At 38.6% G+C, this 18461-nt stretch overlaps 1 protein-coding gene across 12 annotated transcripts in view; it reads right to left on the minus strand.

Annotated features, from left to right (window-relative positions):
* The window catches only part of LOC110836502 (Cyclic nucleotide-gated ion channel-like), a 232959-nt gene that overhangs the window by 194908 nt on the left and 19590 nt on the right, over positions 1 to 18461 (minus strand). For all 12 annotated transcript variants that reach the window (XR_002545321.2, XR_002545320.2, XM_022077758.2 and 9 more), the window contains one exon: positions 1226 to 1391. Coding sequence is in view for 10 of the 12 variants with exons in the window: in XM_022077758.2 (XP_021933450.2) it covers positions 1226 to 1391 (166 nt within the window). In the remaining 2 variants the exon portion in view is untranslated. The remainder of the gene's footprint in view (positions 1 to 1225; positions 1392 to 18461) is intronic.

The following is an 18461-nucleotide window of genomic DNA, read 5'->3' on the forward strand; positions in this document are numbered from 1 at the left end:
TCGCACACTTTCAAAGCCCAGGGTTATCTGTGTGCACTATCTACTTTAACAACAACTCCGAATTTTGTACTTGTGATTTTCGTAAATGGGGATTACTTCCTTAAACCGCATTAAACAACTAGAATTTTAACGGTAAATTTTTGTGTTTTCTTCGCGGTACGAATTGAATGCCGGGCGGCTCGCTTGAAGTCAGTATGCGACCGGAAGGCCAACTTGAACAAGATTTACCATGATTTTATTCGGTACTAGCGAAAATGTTTAGTTGGTACCCAAATTTAACGTCTCATGCAGCCCTCTTAATATGAATATCACAATTCCCAAAAGAACCCGACCATGTAACATTAAAATTCCGATCGCCTGCAATAAAACCCTGTTCAAATTTTCTCCTGTCTCCACTTCTGAACGCCTTAGCTCCTCTTCAAAATACCTTTATCAAAATGACGAGCGGGCACTGCCTGAGAATATTCACAGACGAAAATGAATGTTAATCCCTATTTAAAGCAACGTCTCTTACTATTCAACATCACTTTCTCTCCTTCGCTCAGCTTCAGAGGGTTAAATTATAGGGATGTTATGAACGTAAAAGCCTACTGTAAGTCGGGAGTACAATGCTATAAACCTGACGACTTAAGGCAACTATCTACGAAGCTGTGGTGATAAATCGAGTCTACAAAGGCCTGTACTTTTAGGCGTGCTTTGTTAGTCATAACGTCGGACAGAGTAAAAATTGCAGCAGTCAGTAAGCAACAAGAACATTTCAAACAAACGCTGAGCCTTAAGAATAGTAATCCGAAATGTGAAGCCTCAACTTACATTTTTCTTAATCTTATACTTAAGGAACGAACCAGAAACAGGCAGGTAACATGAACGAATGTAACACATCTGAGGCTAAGTGCACACATCAGTAGCGGCTATTTCAAGAGATAACAAACTTCTTTACATATTAACGAAAAATATGTTGTATAATCTGACTCGTTACGGACTTAACCTCGAACTATATCTATAAACATTAATCTGCGTATGACACCGGAGTCACGTGATTCACACGTTTTATTCACGTGAACAATCCTTGCAAAAGCATTTCCCGTTACGTATCTTTCGACATCAATCGTCATTAATAACCGAAACTAAATTCAAAAAATTATCGCAATTCGAAAACATGGACAACAGAAATCTTCTCTAAGACACTCAGAATATAAACCCACGCAAACTGTTTCTTACCTACCTTAACGGAGGGGAGTCCCAGTGTAGGTGCTGGATGCTGCGGCTGCGAGGTGGTGCAAGTCGCCCCGTAGTTCAACAACATCTGATAGCTGCTGTTCAGGATCTTCTTGTGGGCAGAAGCCTGAGCCCTGTAGGCGGACACACTTAGCTTCATCCTGATCTTCCGTCTGCAATAACAAAACACTATTACGATATGTCCAAGTTGTTCTGGGCCTCGAAGCCTTGTTAGGTCGTAGGCAGATACAAACGTTACGGAGAAACAGACTGTGTCCGAAATATTGCATCCACCTACAAGCCGCCCTCACCGCCGTGAAGCCTCAAATATCTCTCATCAGGATATCTCAGTATAGCGTATCAATTCTGATGCTTTCGCCTTGTTATTTCTACAGATGTTGAATTCGTAAATGCCAACTTTTGACTCCCTCTTACAAATATCGCAGAACATAATGGAAAGAATACCAAGAACATAAAATATAAAATGTAAACAAAATCATAACTAAATAACATGACATTCAGCTTCGGGTTGTGTGACTTTTGGAACCTCGAAAATCAATTTATTAAAAGTATTCGTGTATGCTATTACGAAGATACTACAGAGCCCACTATGATCTTAGGCTTTCTATTTGCCAGTTATTCACGCCTCTTTGGATATTTAGTAGGACTCGCGGGACGGGGGTCAGACAGCCACAAGACTTCTGCCTACAAAGGAACGTAACACAGAAACAGCAGACACACATCCAAGGCTGAAGTGGTATTTGAACTCTAGACCATAGTGTTCGAACAACTAAGACCTACATCTCAGACAGCGCAGACACTGCGATATGCATCTGTATAGCGTATTTCATATTTTTCTACATGTTCATTTTATTTGCAGTTTAAATTTTTGATACGTATAAATTACGCGTATGTATTAAAACAAATAACCAGCGGACCTGTGCCTCACTACGTTGATTTGGAATGTTCACGCAAGCCTCACTGTAGTGCCTCAGTGCTACGAATTCATCACATACGTCCCTTATTCCATCTCGCTTTTCCATGTCCATAAAACTGTTAGTTCTGTTGTTAGAAACTTTCATAATTTCAAACAACGCACTGTTTTCCACAGCCAGTATTTCGCCCTCCCTCTGAACTCCGCATCAAATTTGTTCCTTTGCCAGATGCTCATTTGAATATGAGAAATATCCGCTCCATCCCTTCAAACTGGCCATATTGACTCGAAATCCAAGTATTACATTAAGATGACATTTTTCAGAACAGCGACGCCTCGAGTCAAACAAATATAAGCCCAACACAAGTTTACATATTGCCTACAAAGAGTTTCTTAAGCTAATGCGCACAATAAATTTACTCCAAGGCCAAGAAATTTACATTAATCAATTAACTTGCTACCTTAATTTGCTTAGATTGCCTTAGAGCCTTTTCTAGGAAGTGCAAGATTGAGATCTTACCCTTCCTAGAAAACTTTTTTGCGGGTTGCTTGTTTGGACATTTGGTAATAATCCTTTGACGATAGGTTGACCCATCGCAAGACCAAAACCTCAAACCGTCCGGCCACTAATAAAACGCAAATTAACAAACAACGTTTTGACACAGCTTGAAGACTGAAATGCCAGGCAGCAGACAATGTTTGTAGAGCTCAATGCGCTTAAATTAAACACATCGCATGTAAAAGATCGATTTTTATTATGACACAATTCCTCAGATTCCTAAGCGGCTGTTTCCAGAAAAGTCTCCCACCAAGCATGACTCAAATCACTGATTTTTACCTGTCCACACAGTAGACTTGACTTGGAACTAAATACTACGGCATCCTCCCCAATTCCTTCCAATTCAACGTACATAACCTTCGCCACATCCCGTTCGACACTAAAAAGTTATAATTACAGCGTTCTCGAATAACGTAAATCCAAACAACGCCCTACACTTACGACAAAATATGATTCTATTTTCTTAAGACTACGCACGCAACTCTGCAGTTCAGTTCTACGCCTGGAACCTTTCTTGCAGCAGGCAAAGAACAATGGCGACAACCGGTCTGTAAGACATGCGTTGGCGATCGAAAATTACAATTTTTTTTCTTTAAATTCATTTGCTGAAAACACGGGACAGCGAATTTCTATTACCTTACAAAACGCCGCTGTAAAAAAGAAAATAAAAGTTACGTAAGGCCATTGAATTTCTCCTTGCCCTGATCATGGTTGCCTGGGCAACGGTGAAGAAAACTAGTAGGCAGGAAAAAGGAGTAAGAAGACTGTAGTAATCAGGAAGGAAAGGTTTTAAAGTACATTCTTTACAGACCCTTGTCTGTCAGTCTGTACATATAGACATTTTCCCCCAAATACTTCATAAGCACGGCTAAGAACTTGTGGAAACTGTGTGTCGGGATATAACAGGAACTATCTGCTGCTTTAGTACCGACATCAACTTCACATAAAACATTCAGTTTTTATAAACCAGATTCATATCATAATAAGTTTTACATCTTGTGTGATTGAAATGACACTATCAAAACGTATGTTACATTTCTTTCGTAGTTTTCGTTATGAGCGGCGAATTAAAAATGGTGCTGAAGACGGAGGTAGTGGTATATTTTAGCTTACTGTTAAAATGACTAAAGTAGACCAAGAAACACCTTAATCAGAAGAACAGTTGTCCGTAGCAACAATACAGTACAAAAATATTTCTGAATTTATTTATAATCCGCATTTACTATTAGGGACCGACGTTCTGACGTACACACAATTTCTCTTAGGAACATTTCTTCAAATTACATTTTAAAACATCTTATTTTTGCGTTCTATAACATAATGGAAGTTCCTAATTCAAGACATGCTCATATATTTAATTTAATCTGCATTTATATCTGAAGAATATGTTCTTCGTTATGGTATTATGTTAATTTAAATTAGCATTTAAGCTTAGTGGTAACACCTGGTTTAACGTTCAATAACTCTGCATTTATTATACGATTCACGTGATTCTTAGAACAAACAACGATTATTTCCTGAAACAGAACTAACCAAATAATCTCTACATTGGAGACGCACAGGTAGAAAATTAATATTCAAATATTATTTATATTGGCTTCGGCCTTAAAGGGTTGATTAATGTAGTCTTTGTACCTGAAATTGGGGTAATTCAAAACTCATTTTACATTTAGATTTAAAATAATAATTTCTACTTCGTTGCTTTATTGTTTATACAGCACAATCCACATACCTTTTCAAGCGGTATTTTTATTATAAAATACAATTACTTAGGTTCCACATGTCAATTCGATTTTCAGGTCTCTGAATACACTAAAGCAAATATTCATGCGTGCACCGGTCTCAGTTTCTTGCTGTAAGACGGAACAAGGTCCTTGAAACAATAAGTACGGCTTGTTGCCTCCTGACAAGTTCCGATTGGCTTTCGCTTGAAGGGCTCATTCAGATGCCAGAAGGAAAGTGAAGCACACAGTAATAGACACGGCTCAGAGCTTGCCAAATGTAGCGACTGTGTGTGGAGGCAAACAAGCACACAATGTCTGCGCGCAGACAATGTCTCAGGGCTCAGGAACAAGAAACACCTCATCACTACGAAGCATGAAGTTCGTCTAAATAACATTTGACAAACTTAAGAGTAGATTTGTTGCAACTTTCAGTTAGGAAACGTGCGAACAACGTAATAATTGTGGCGCGTTCAATAAAATTTTAAATATTATTTTATTCTGTTTATGGTTTATTAAAGGGCGAGTCAGAACTTCAGCGCAAATAATGAATTGGACTAATTTAAGTTTCTGTCCCAACATTTACCTAGAAACTAACGAGGATTACGAAAAAATGTAATTTTCACAGCGTGTTCCCGGGCCGAGGTTCGAACTCGGGACTTTCCAAGTGATATGTTTATACAATAACATTTAATTTGCTTTTCAGAAGAATAACCTAGACAGGCCTTAAGAAATCGGCAAATTTGAGTATATCAAGGTTTAAAATCTCCGAAACTTTTGAGTATCGACACTGCTGATCCATCGAGAAGACTTCGTTGTATTTAGTAACGGTGTGAACTCTGACTGTGAACGTCGTTAAACACGTCAGAAAACAACAATGAGAAGAGTCTCAGTATGGCAGTAAAACGTAATGTTAGCGACGTTAGTTTTCTGAATTGAAACGCTGTGTGGATTCGTACAAACGTTTCGGTGGAGTATATTGCCTCCATCTTCAGGCAGAGTTATAGCACTACAACCCAGAATCCCAGCAACGACAACTTCTATCTGTTTCGCAGTATTATTATCAGGCTTTGGAAAGACATGCAACAGCATCCGCTGACTGTGATCTTTATTTGTGTGTAAGTGGAGACAAATCACGACAGAGGACGGATAATGTTTGTTTTCGTTTACCTTACGCCTGGAAATGAAAACTTCGTGTTCGGAACGGTTCCATATCCCCAGGTTCTCTACTGTAGTTCTCCTTTAATACCACGAAAGGCATTATTTACATTTAAGCATCCAAGTCACAATATTTCTTCGTGGAATATAACCACACAGAACATGTTTAAATGTCACTCTCAGCATATTTCACTTCATTTTAAATGTTTACGTTCTATACTTATTACCATCAACATTTTACGTGATTACATGAGTAATATTTTATACAGCAGACTGAACGCTTTGTAACAGGACTTATTTATTTAGTGTTCTGTCTTGCGACAGGTCCATATGAACAGGATCCTTCCTTCCTTTTCTCGGACTGGGACCTGTTCATATACGTTCTTGGCAGATGATCCAGAAGTGGTTTGCCATTGCCTTCTTCTGTGTGTGAATGGAGTAATTGTTGGGGTGCCACGGAGAAACCGGGGAAGCCCCCGGGGGAAAACTCCGTGTTGCCTAGACCACGGCCTTGCCCAAACAAGGACTGCAGGTTGGTAATTAACCGATCTCGCCCTACGCAAAACTGTATAACAGTTTACTGTAACAAGTCAATACATATAAATTTTACATGTCATTGCCAACAATAAGCATTTTAGCACTCAGGAAAAACAGTTAAAGCATAATTGGCGGTAATGTTCGTCGGTCTGTCCGTCCACTCGAATATTTAATCTCCGAAACATATCAATAATGAAACACACACAATAAAAATACGATATACTCTAGCGTCTGCCTTAAAATATCGATTGTTATTGAGATGGTTGATAAATTACCTGCTTTCACGTAACGAGAATGTTAATGGACGTGTTTGTTTAAGCCCGCCACTGCACAGTTCGCTCTGTCAGTTGAAACTAGACCACTCACACACACATTTCTCTACTGAGTGACCTCTGCTCATGAGGTTTCCCAAATGAAATTTCGTATGCATGGTTTCAAGCGTTTTATGTAACTATAAAACAATATTAATAGGAAAATTAAAAACAAAATGTTACTGAAATTTTACAGGAAGTGTCTATGTGTATATGTTTATAAGAATCAGAATGCTGGACGTTAAAAAAGGAAACATAAGAAGAACGGAAACAGTATAAATGCATTTTTCATCTGTCAGAAGTTAAAAGAATTACGGATCATATAAATAATGAATATTACAGAGAAGGGCTAGAAATAACACGAATCAATAATCGAAAAAACTACAGAAACTTTTAAAAAATAATACATGAAAACTAAATCTTGAAGCTGTTCTATCGATGCAAACCTAACTGTAGAGAGATGCAAGTGACAGGAGACATGAATAAGAAAGAGTGATGTGGAACAGTTTCAACCCTTTGGAGCCGAAGCTCATCTAAATGACATTCAGTCCGTATGAAAAAGAAAACAAAAACTTTTTACCATTACAAATATCGAAAATCTTACAAAACTCATAAATACAAGACGTATCATTCATTATGATTAATCTTCATAGATTTAGGGTGGAGAAATCTGCACAATTGAAAATATTTATAAGATTCACCCCACACTAAATAATATTAACATGAACAAGTCTAGGGAAATAAGATGGAAGTGACATGTAGCACGGCTGGGACATGATAAATGCACTCACAATTACTGTCGGAAAATCTCAGGTAAAGAAATCACTTGGGAGATCTAAGCATAGATGGGATGGTATGCTAGACGAGGAATTACATTCATGCTTCAGGTCACTGTATGTGGGGCGAGATTTGTCACACTTTCAAACTTTTCTGTTTCTGACACTCAACTATTTCCTCCACAAACTTCAGTAACCAACACAAAGTTCTTCCTACGTTTGTGTCAGCATATTAGTTATATATGCACTGCAAGGAACTGATCGATTAGAACTCTATAGCAACGAAACCAGTGTTGGCAGGCAACCAGTAGGACATTTCAAGCAATTTCGCACCTGAAAATTACGTTTTTGTACATTTAAAACAAAGAAGAATATCTCCGAGCTTCACAGATATTGCTGGCAATGTTCTTCAGGGTTTCGGCGCCATTTACAATCGTCGAATGTACGCGGCGCTAAAACTCCGACCTAGTAATCACAGGCTTTGACTACTTCGTAAATTAACTACGTATTTTATGAAGTAACTAACTACAGAGCAAAATTTTCTTCTCATTACATACTTCGCCTAAACTGTTCAGTTAATTTATGAAATACGTACCTATTCTGCGAAACAACGAGACAACAAAAGGGTAAAGCTGTCCTGCCACACGCCATTGAGGTCGCTTGGTGGGGGGGAAGGGGGTATAACTCGTGCTCATTCTTAACCTCGGCACTAGAGAAGGGTGAGTGGTCAGCGTCATGCCCCGGCCGCGTTTTACCCCCGGGAGAGGGCCACGGTGCCTACCGGACAGGAAAACGGGTGGCCCCAGAGCCGATCTGGACGCAGTGGCACTTCAGTAATAACATATAAATTGCTGTTTGTCACATAAACATGGAATTTCCGACAAAGGCCAAGTAAAACCTAGCTTACGATAGAACTCCTTGTGCTCCACTTTTGTTGAACCGAGTATAAATTTAATTGGATTTAACTCCGGCAAGTTGCGACAGGAAAACAAAAGCGGTATTGAGGGCGATAAAAGCTTTAAGAGAGGAAGATTTTTATTGGATGAGCTCAGGATGCGGAAAGGAATCTGCCAACTTGGATAGGACATCAGCGACTTGTCTTTCTTATTACAGGGGCCAATTAATTACTGCCAATATAAGAGCTTCACAGGGCAAGCAGTTGCATGTCCACAGCATACCAGACCAGAAACTTTGCTCACAAATTTTTCACACTTGCATTATCTTTCTCATGCCTCCTCTCACCACTTCTGTTACGCTTCAACCTAAGTTCCAAACCTCAGAAACTTGTGTGTCCATTCTTTACACTGTGGTGCAATGTACTTTGCTGTCTTTGTTTCCAGAAAATGAAGCGGGTTCTCTGCCAAAGGATTTCGGCTTGATGTCTTAGGGCAAGGACACGGGTGCTCCGCTTGGTTTAACACAAACTGAGCCCATGCTTACCACAAGTTATCCTTGTATTTGCTGGGAAAGTACATATCTCCCAACCTCTAACACACTTATATTACTATAACTGCGTTAAACTATCTTAAATCAACTAATATTGAAAGTATCAGACTTCATATGGTGTATTTCAGGGGCCAAAGGAAATATTAAAAGTTTCATTATAATTTGAGTGTATAAAACAGGACGATGCAAACTGAACAGCCTATGCCTTGTTATTGGATTCATGAAATTTAAAAAAAAATAGCGGTCCTGTAGGTATTTAAATTTCCTAAATGTTTGTATAACATCTAAATGTTTTTCAAAGACCTTCAACAGATCGACAAGAGGCTGTTCCCTTCTTCTGGAAGTTGGGCGTATGGTTAACAGGCCTTCGTATTACGAATCTTGCAACCGAAAAAAAGAAATAACAAGCGATTTAAATAAATCGTTCAAGATAATATATGGACCTGGGAAGAATTAAATAATCAATATATAATATTACAAATCGAGACAGTTCCTGATTTCTACACATCACCTGGGAGGACTTAATATTCGGATAGTGAAACCTAAAAGTCTTCAATAGATTGCACACGCAGCTAAATTGAAGGGTAGTGAATGCAAACAGAATTTTGGTGGTCAAACCTACTGTAAAATGTCCACTTGAAAAACCGAGATCCAGAGATATCGTTAAGATGGATCTTAGATAAATAAGTCTGATTTATTACATTATTGCCCAATTTGGTTTAAATTCCTTGTCTGAACGGAAAGTGATTATACTAAATTTCTTGGCAGTATGATGCATCTAAAACATGTATATAATCATCATACCATATATCCACGTATAACACCTAGTTTTATTTCCTTCAACTTATAACAAGATTTAATATTGAACACAAGCCTTTCGTCATTTCATATACTCCTCCAAGTTCCAAATTACTAAAGTTGCAATTTTCTCTTATCACTCTAAGCCAGCTTAACCGTAATTAATTCTTGACTGCTACGTCGAAACCGCTATCAATTTTTTGTTCTTGTTTTTACAGCGCGTATCTAAGTCTATGCAGGATAAAACGCATTGTGAAATAAAATTAAACTTTAATTGAATTCCAGATATCCAGGTGTCTTACGATTCACCTGAATTACGATTAATAAGAAGGTCGGATGATATTACATGGACACAGTTGATTAGAAAATTTCATTGTCTTTTAATTATGAACCTGACCAGAACAGAATCCTCTTCAATTTATTGTGAAAGCAACATAAAAGACCCTTAATTTTAATACCTGAGACTTTGCCTTCAAATGACCAAACACAGAGGTCGAGTGACTAGCGCTCTCGCTTCGAATTCGGAAGGTCCTGGGTTAGTTAGCCTGTCTGAGCCAGTCCCTCTGGACAAATACCGGTATGGTATCTTAAATGAGGTCATGACAGCTTCCTTCCACATTCTTTCCAATACATTACTCATCAATCCTATCATTCGACGCTATATAGTCTGACATATACAGAGTACCGTTAAATAAAACCATGACACGTGTAAACTAACTAGATGGCTTACCGAACCCGAAGGTTCATCACCGAAATAACCAAAGCCCTCCACCGGTCCCTGTCCTGGGCCAACAAAATCCAGTCTCCTTCAACTCCTATCTCCCATAGATCCCGCCTGAGATTATCCTCCCATCTACGTCTAGGTCTCCCCAGTAGTCTCTTCCCCTAAGGCTTCCCAACCAGTACCCGGTGCACACCTCTTGTCCCCTCCATGCGCGCTACATGCCCCGGCCATCTCATTCTTCTCGACTTAATCACCCTGACAATACTGGGGGAGGAGTACAGATTTTTAAGCTCATCATTATCCCGTTTTTTCCACGCTCCATCGTCTTCCCTCTTAGGCCCAAATATCCTCCTCAACACCCTGTTCTCAAACACCTGCAATCTGTGTTCCTCCCTCTGAGTGAGTGACCATGTTTCGCACCCATACAAAACGTGTAAGGGTTTACAAAAATGTGGAGATACAAATTTATATAATGAAAAAGACATAACTCATTAACATCACGAGGTGGAGTTCTTATTTGAGAGTTAATTAATTTTATTATTATCCTAGAACTTTGCCAGTTATGTTACCTTCCCACTTTCCCAGCGAACAATATAAATCTCAGGATGATTCCCATTTGTGAGATTAAAGTCTGAGACTAATATTTTAAAGGTTTTTGTAAAAAAAATCTAAGAAAACCTATGTTCAATATGTCCTGCATTCGTTAGAAGTGTGACAACAGAGAAATCATCAATCCCACACAGAATGTGTGTCAATGAAATCAGTGGTCGGATTGTGGTAAAGTGGTTACGGGTCGTCCCACTCTCTTTACATTTGGAGTGAAGAGGCGTTTTAAAGTTAAAACCATCCATTCCAATGTCAGGAACCATTCATTTGAATCGAGGAATGTCAATTTCCGTACAAATACCAGAAGCAATATCCTTTGTGGCCACCAATGGGCAAAATATCTAACCTGGACTTCGCTTGAAACTGAACTAGCAGTCAAATTTATGAAGCATAAAATTAGTAAGTCCAGCAACTTTGATTCTGTTCAATATAACCTAAAATAAAACTGTAATTATCTTGTTATGCTTTAAAGTAAACAACAGTAATAATAATAATAATAATAATATTTTTTTCAATCTTTATTATATAAATAAAATTAGTTTATTACACATAATAAATTCTTCTCAGGCAGGTGGCTGAAAGGTAAAAAAAATAGAAGTCTTCAGTGCCCTGAGTGCAAGCACGAATATGGTTCTTGAAATATTGTTTTTTTCACCTTTCAACCACATGACACATCTGATAGCCCGAGAATAATTTATTATTGTCATCGTCCTTATAGGAATGATGTAGCAAACTTATGTAGATCGCTCGCTAGGGATAAAGACATCAACACCAGGAAATTTTAAGTGAATAGTGGATCATAGACAACCTCCTCTATGCAATCGAAAGAGATGTATTGAAACGCTGCTTTACAAGATGTTATTTTTATTTGTGTGTCTGTGATTTCCAATGGCTTCTGTTATGAATGTACCAGACAGTCCTAAAGAGGAAGCAGTCCGACATGAACAAACGTAATAAAATAATTCTTATCCAGAACGCTGAACTATAGTGTGTATATCATTGTCTGCGTCTTATCCTCCCTATATTTCAGTTTGAACGGAATTAGATTAAATTTGATATGAAAGGTCGACACTAAATAATATCCACGTTGGTGTCTAGTGACAGAAGATACCTCTGAAACGTCGGGACAAATTCTACCAGACTGCACGGGGAAAGACCCACAATACAGCCATCATCACTACACACAAATTCGGAGATCTACATGAACTCGAACGGACCGCCATTCATCATACGTGGGACAACAATTACGCGCAAAGATTCCTGGAAGGAACAGGTGAAATGCAGGATAAAGTGGACAACCTAAGATTTTACAACATCGAGTTTTGTCTTGGGGTAGAAATTATCTAGAGTTAAATGCCAAGCCACCGGACCAGTAAGATCCCCCCCCCCCCTCAACTTTTTGAAATTCCCTTCACAGCACTATGGAATGCTATTCACGCCACGCACAAGCCGAATTAATTGCAATGACGTCCTGTCGGAACAGATAATCGCAGACTAATGTTCCATGACGTCATAAGCAGAGCAATAAGTTTAGATCAAAATCGAGGATGCGGTAAACCATTTGTCCTATCAAGACCACGCGTTCTCTTCGCCCACGCCAATGCAGGCCTCCAGTCTCCAGTCTACAATCCATTTAGACATAATTCAAGAATGACTACAAAGCTTATGGACTGTTCCTTCCAATTAGGCCACCCACATGAAGCCGATTACATGGATGGGTAAAAAACGCAGGTAGTGTCCTTAAACCACAATAAAGTTTCTCCATATTACAGTCAGCTTTAAAACGTTGTAGTCAGAAAACGGAAATCTAAATAATCGAGGTGGCCTAGAATAGGTCAGGAGTTATTATAAAATACTTGTAGGAAGTCGTTAATTAATTCTTAATTTCAGAGTTTCTATACCGTTGAATGAGATAGGAAGATGACCATGAAAGATGATTGGATAAGTATCTGGAAGAAAGCGGACTTGATTTACTCGAAGCAAAAATCCCAGTGATTGCCACGTCGTAGGTGGCGATCTGCCTCCGTCACCAGGGCGATCACCCTGATGACAGAAGCAGCAACTACCTACGAGACGTCGATCAGTTTCTACCAGACTACAAGGCGCAACATCACAAAAGACAGCCATTTTCTTATTTTGTAACATATTTACTACTGTAAATGATAAGGAAAACAATGGCCGAATGGGATTCGATCGTATGACCATCTACGAACTAGCCCAGAAACCTAACTCGTGAACAACATCGCATTTCATTTTCGGATTACAGAGTTACATTACCTGGATGTAACATTAACTGGAATTCCTTGTTTAACATTACAAATGTATAAATAACCCTTTTTATACCCTGCAAGCACGAATGGGCGTGTCAGTAAGCTACTAATCTCGTCATATCATATGCAAGGACATTCGTATTTCGCAGGGTACAAATTTGCAGATGTCTTTCTACGTACGCATTTTTAGGGTACATTTCTTCCATAAAATCGCACACGTTGGAGAATAATAAAATAATAAAAATGACATTTTCTTATCTACATATATATGTGCTTCAGACAACTATCGCTCCATAAAAATTCACTTATTCTGATTACTTTGGTCTGGAAGGGTTGTATAACTATAAGTCTATTTGTTTCTGTCAACACGACCAACGCTTTCATTATTAGTCACACTGGTCCCATCGAGTTTCGATGTTGTCGTCGTACATATGAAGGAAAGTAATTTATTATACCTCAAGAACAATGTTGACAGCACTGAAAAATAATATATATGAACAATACGAACTTTCTTTCATTCGATTCCTGTTTTCAGAGAGTGTCACCTTGGCGATAGGCGTATTAACAAGACGGAAGTTCACGAATGGGAGGAAAGATTCAAAGAAGAGCGGACGAAAGTTGAAGAAGAGGGTTCTTGGTTGCCGTCGACTGTAACATGTTGAGGTTAATCATCGTATACGAGACAACCGAATGAGCACTGACCAAACACTATCTGAAATTAACTTCCTTCACGGAAAAGAACGGTCCATTGATGGCTTAAGATTCAACCGATGGACCATATACATATGTCTATCCTTTAATGGAATAAAAGTCCGTGTTGACCGTTGGACGAATTTAATTGAAAAAAAGAACAATTATGTTCACGTCCTATGTTTTAAATGTCAATAGAACTGAATTTAATTTTTATTTAACTTCGTAATTTTAATGTGAAAACGTCCATAAAATGTCTATATAAAACAATATTATTACATATAACATAATTAAATTTTCATCAGTTGTATGAAGTACACAATAGTAATATTAAACTCGTTAATAAAAATCCGTTTACTGCTTAATGTCAGCAAACAAATAATGACCAAAAACAGCTCAATGTACAAAGAATATATATCATAATATATTGTACATAAACCATTATAAAATTGTAACTTTTATTTAAACGATTCAGTGCTGTATCTCTGCTGATGGGCATTGTGTAAACAACAAGCCACAACACACCCTACTGATTCTCTAAAGGTTTGTTACAATGGCTAAAGCATTGTATCAGTACTGTGCCCCACATTATCTGAGGTATATCGACGTGGTGGCTGGAGTATTCAAAAGATCCCCGGTCCGATTACAAACTTAACACTAATCTTAAAGTCTGTCAGCACAACATGACATCCAATCATCTGAATACAGCAGCACAGCCGACTTCCTAAACTGTATGTACATGAAACTACGTTATATAATACAATGGACTACAAAATATTAGCACAGGCGCAAATCATATCCTATTCACAAATATTTAATGTAAATCGCATAAGTAGGTATTTGTAAAGATCATGACTAGGGCTACATCTTTCCACTCTCGTTATCCTCACTGCTGCTGTCTCGTGTCCAAATTCGGGTATTTTGTTACCTACATTTTGAAATTATTCTTTAACTACACAACCGCATGTAATGAGAGATTACTGTCATCTGTATTATTAAACGGTTCATTCAAAATCACGTACCGTTACCCTAGAAACGAACCTGACATTTTCCTTCGCTTCATGTCATCTTTCATCGTCGAACGTCAAAGAGTGTGGGGCCCTTTTCTGTTCCAAAACGAGGGCTCTGGACAACCGCAGTGGTTCGGCGTCCCCTCCCATCCATCAGCCCTGCGGTGGTATGTTTGATTAGCTGGTTTGTTCGCGTTGGTCTTCGAGACACGTCACAAGAACCGAAGCTGGAGGGAAGTGGCTTAGGATCATGCCCAGTGATCGGTGTGGACATTGGAGTGTTGACCCTTCGGGTTCTCCTGCCGCAAAGTTGTTACAGTAACTTTGATTGCTTCGTTCCTGTGTTATTTCATCTTGCTGTGACACTGTCATAAGTTCACTTGGAGAGAAGTCAAAAGAATGGGGAAAATCGTGATTACGAGTTATTTGAACGTATTATCCCGAGACTGATCGGGGACTTCTGCGGAAAGCCACTAAAGCCGCAGCCTTGATAATGTTTGCCCTGTCAAGATTTCATTTATTCGTATGAATGTGAGACTTTGCTGTTTGAGAATAGGGTGCTTAGGAGATTATTTAGACCTAATATGGATGAAGCGTCAAGAGGCCAGAGAAAACTGCATAATTTGGAGCTTCATAATTTGCACTGTACCAAATATAAGTAAGATAGTGCGCCATGTAGTGCAGACGGTGGAGATGAGAAACTTTAATAAATTCTTTGTCGGAATACAAATAGAACAGAAATATAAATATTGTCTTCCTCATCAATCACATACAAAATTTGATACTTGAAGTGATAATGTTTACCACTTTACGAAACAATAGAAATTTAACAGTGAACAGAACAAAGAATAATTAAAAATATAAACAGACCAATACTTGATGCAGTAACATAATCTAACTCATATAAGGTTTATATACAAAATTAATCGCACTTAGCAAATGATGTATAAAGTGTAAAGGCTGTAAGTTGATAGTAAGTGTGTCGAAACATATAATTTCCAAAAATATAATTGCCACAGAAAAATTCTTGTGTAGTCATTTTGTCTACTGTGATCTGTCCCCCTTTATTCCTAAACTATGATAAATGTTATCTACTATGGGAAGTTCCTCTTTAGTCTGTTACACACAGAGCGCATACCTATAAGGAGAACGTACAGTCAGTGCTTAAGAACAACGGATGCCCTTCTATGAACATGGAATGACTAATGAAAGTATTAACGGATAATTACTACCAGATTAAATTCGGTGCTACATCCAGTTCGAAAATTTTAACCTTCCAACGTCGTGTCTGAAGACGTGAAGTTTAAACCTAATTTTACAAGTCCTTTTGTATAACTGTGAATCTCGACTTGTTTTCTTAAGGGAAGTACACAGTTTGAGAACAGGACGCTGAAGAGAATATCTGGACCTAGGAGGCGGCAAGTACGTAATAAGATGCCACAGAAAAGTGCTTAATGAGGTGCTTCATAACATGTGCTCAGAGCCGTCCCTGGAGAGTTGTTGGGCGAAGCAGTCATCCCCCCCCCCCCCACCAACTCTGTACAAAAAATTAAGGTTAACATGTAAGCTTTTTTTTGTCTGTTCTGTAATTACAATAATATAAATATATTTTAATATGCTTTATGTTACATTTAGACTTTCTGAGCGATTACGGTGTCACTATGCACGAAATATTTCATACATTGTGATGTTATTACGTCCCCCACACAGAAATCCTGGCCCGGAGAGGTCATGTGCCCTAAGGAAAGCCCTTTTTGTAGTCTTCACAAGATATCATCATCAAGAAGCAATACGTGTACAAGCCATGTAACACTCCTCGACAATATAAGAAATTGATACAGATTTTTATTATAACTAATTAGCCGCATAAACTTGGTTACCTGTAATGATATAAAATTAAACATAGAATAATTTATTCCTTAAACATTCCGCGAAGCTCGTGATTGTTTACGACCCGACTACATCAACTACCTTTTGTCATGAGTTTCACTCCTACAAGCAGAGACAAAGGTGAAATTAGTAGAACGAATACAAACACGGCAAGACACATACATACTCTAGAACAGGGGTTCTCAACCTTTTTCGCTGGCGTGCCACTAATTATAATTTAACACAGTTAATGCACCACTAACCAAATGCATCCAGGGAAAACTGTTATTTACGTTAATATTAACTTTTGATTTTCTTACTTATTTCGCGTATCATAGGTTGATAAACGATGCTCTAGAAGATTAAAATTGTATCCCACTAAAAGTAAAAATTTCAAATAGAATCTGCACAGATAGCAACGTGAGAAACTGGAGTGACGGCTGACCCGAGATACCTCCTTCCTGAGGCCACAGGTTCAAAACCGTTCCATTTTCCCGATGCCGTACGTAATTTGAGACCATCGAACCAACAACAAATCAATATAGCCTATTGGAATTCAGGGTATCCCAAACTGTAATTAAAGGCTGTGGGTTGTAATAAAGAGAGTTTCATACATCTGTGCTGAAGTGTTCGCTCTAAACATAAATAAGAAAGAAATTGTCTGTATAAATTTACGTTACTATAAAAGTACAGTAAAGTTTGTCCCACTATACGCCATGTAGGCGTTTGGGGTGAGTGGAAGTATAGCTCCTCTCTTCCTTGACCTCGGCACTAGATGGGGGTGAGTGGTCAGCATTACGCCCTGGCCGGCTTTACCCCCCGGAAAGGACCCCGGTACCCATTGTAGAGGAGGCTGGGTGGGCCCCACAGCCGGTCTGGACGCAGAGGCTAGAGGAAAAATCCTCTGCCCCCGTCGGGGATCGAAACCCGGCCGTCCAGCCCGTAGCTAGTCACTGAGCTATCCCGGTTCATAATTTACGTTACTATGCTTCCTATTAACATTATAACAAGTTCGTTATGTGACAGAAAAGGAGTAACATATTTCATTTGACAACTGACTTTACTGACACAGATCTCATTAATTCCTACTCAAAAATTATAAAATGTGAAATAAAAACAGCAGAGACGTGTTTCTCTTTTTAGAGTACCGGATGGATGCTGGCTGAGTGATTCTAAAAAATTAGAATAATTTTAAATTAGTATAATTCATATTAAAACTAACTCAATAAATTGAGACTTATTAAGACTACTTGTATTATTTTCCTTTTTAAGAGCGCTCGCAACCCTTCGGAGCGCATAGGACCGAAATGTCTCTGTGCGTTACACTTTAATTCAGTGCTTTTCATACATAGAACGCACAAACCTACTTAGTTGATCGCATTTTCATTAAACATTTAGTTTATTCGCTTTTGTTTTCTTCTCTCATCGCGTGTGAATGGCATGACGAATCATAAGCAACGCCTGAGCACGGTAATAAAGTACGTACGTTCATCGCGGGACGTAATGAGACCACGGACGTTTGAAGACTGAAGTCCGCGGGACCCAATCTGTAATCGCCATAGATGAGAGGATACTATTAAAAGGATCAATGAAAATGGTTTGAAGTTGTGAACTCGGTGCACCTGGCTTAGGATAGAGACCAGCACCGGGTTTCGGTGAACACGGTAGTGAACTATCATGTTACTTAAAAGATTGAGAATTTCTTTACCTGAGCGACTATTGGCTTCTGAACTAGGACTCTTAACATTGCAGTTATTTTATGTTAATTCTTGCAACTGTAATATCTGCGTCCAGGCAGTAAGGAACATCATTTACATGAGACTCGTGTCAGGCT

The sequence above is a fragment of the Zootermopsis nevadensis genome, unplaced genomic scaffold (assembly GCF_977971745.1).
Source record: "Zootermopsis nevadensis isolate Lab colony 2312 unplaced genomic scaffold, Znev_1.0 Znev_ptg000027l, whole genome shotgun sequence".
Lineage (NCBI taxonomy): Eukaryota > Metazoa > Arthropoda > Insecta > Blattodea > Termopsidae > Zootermopsis > Zootermopsis nevadensis.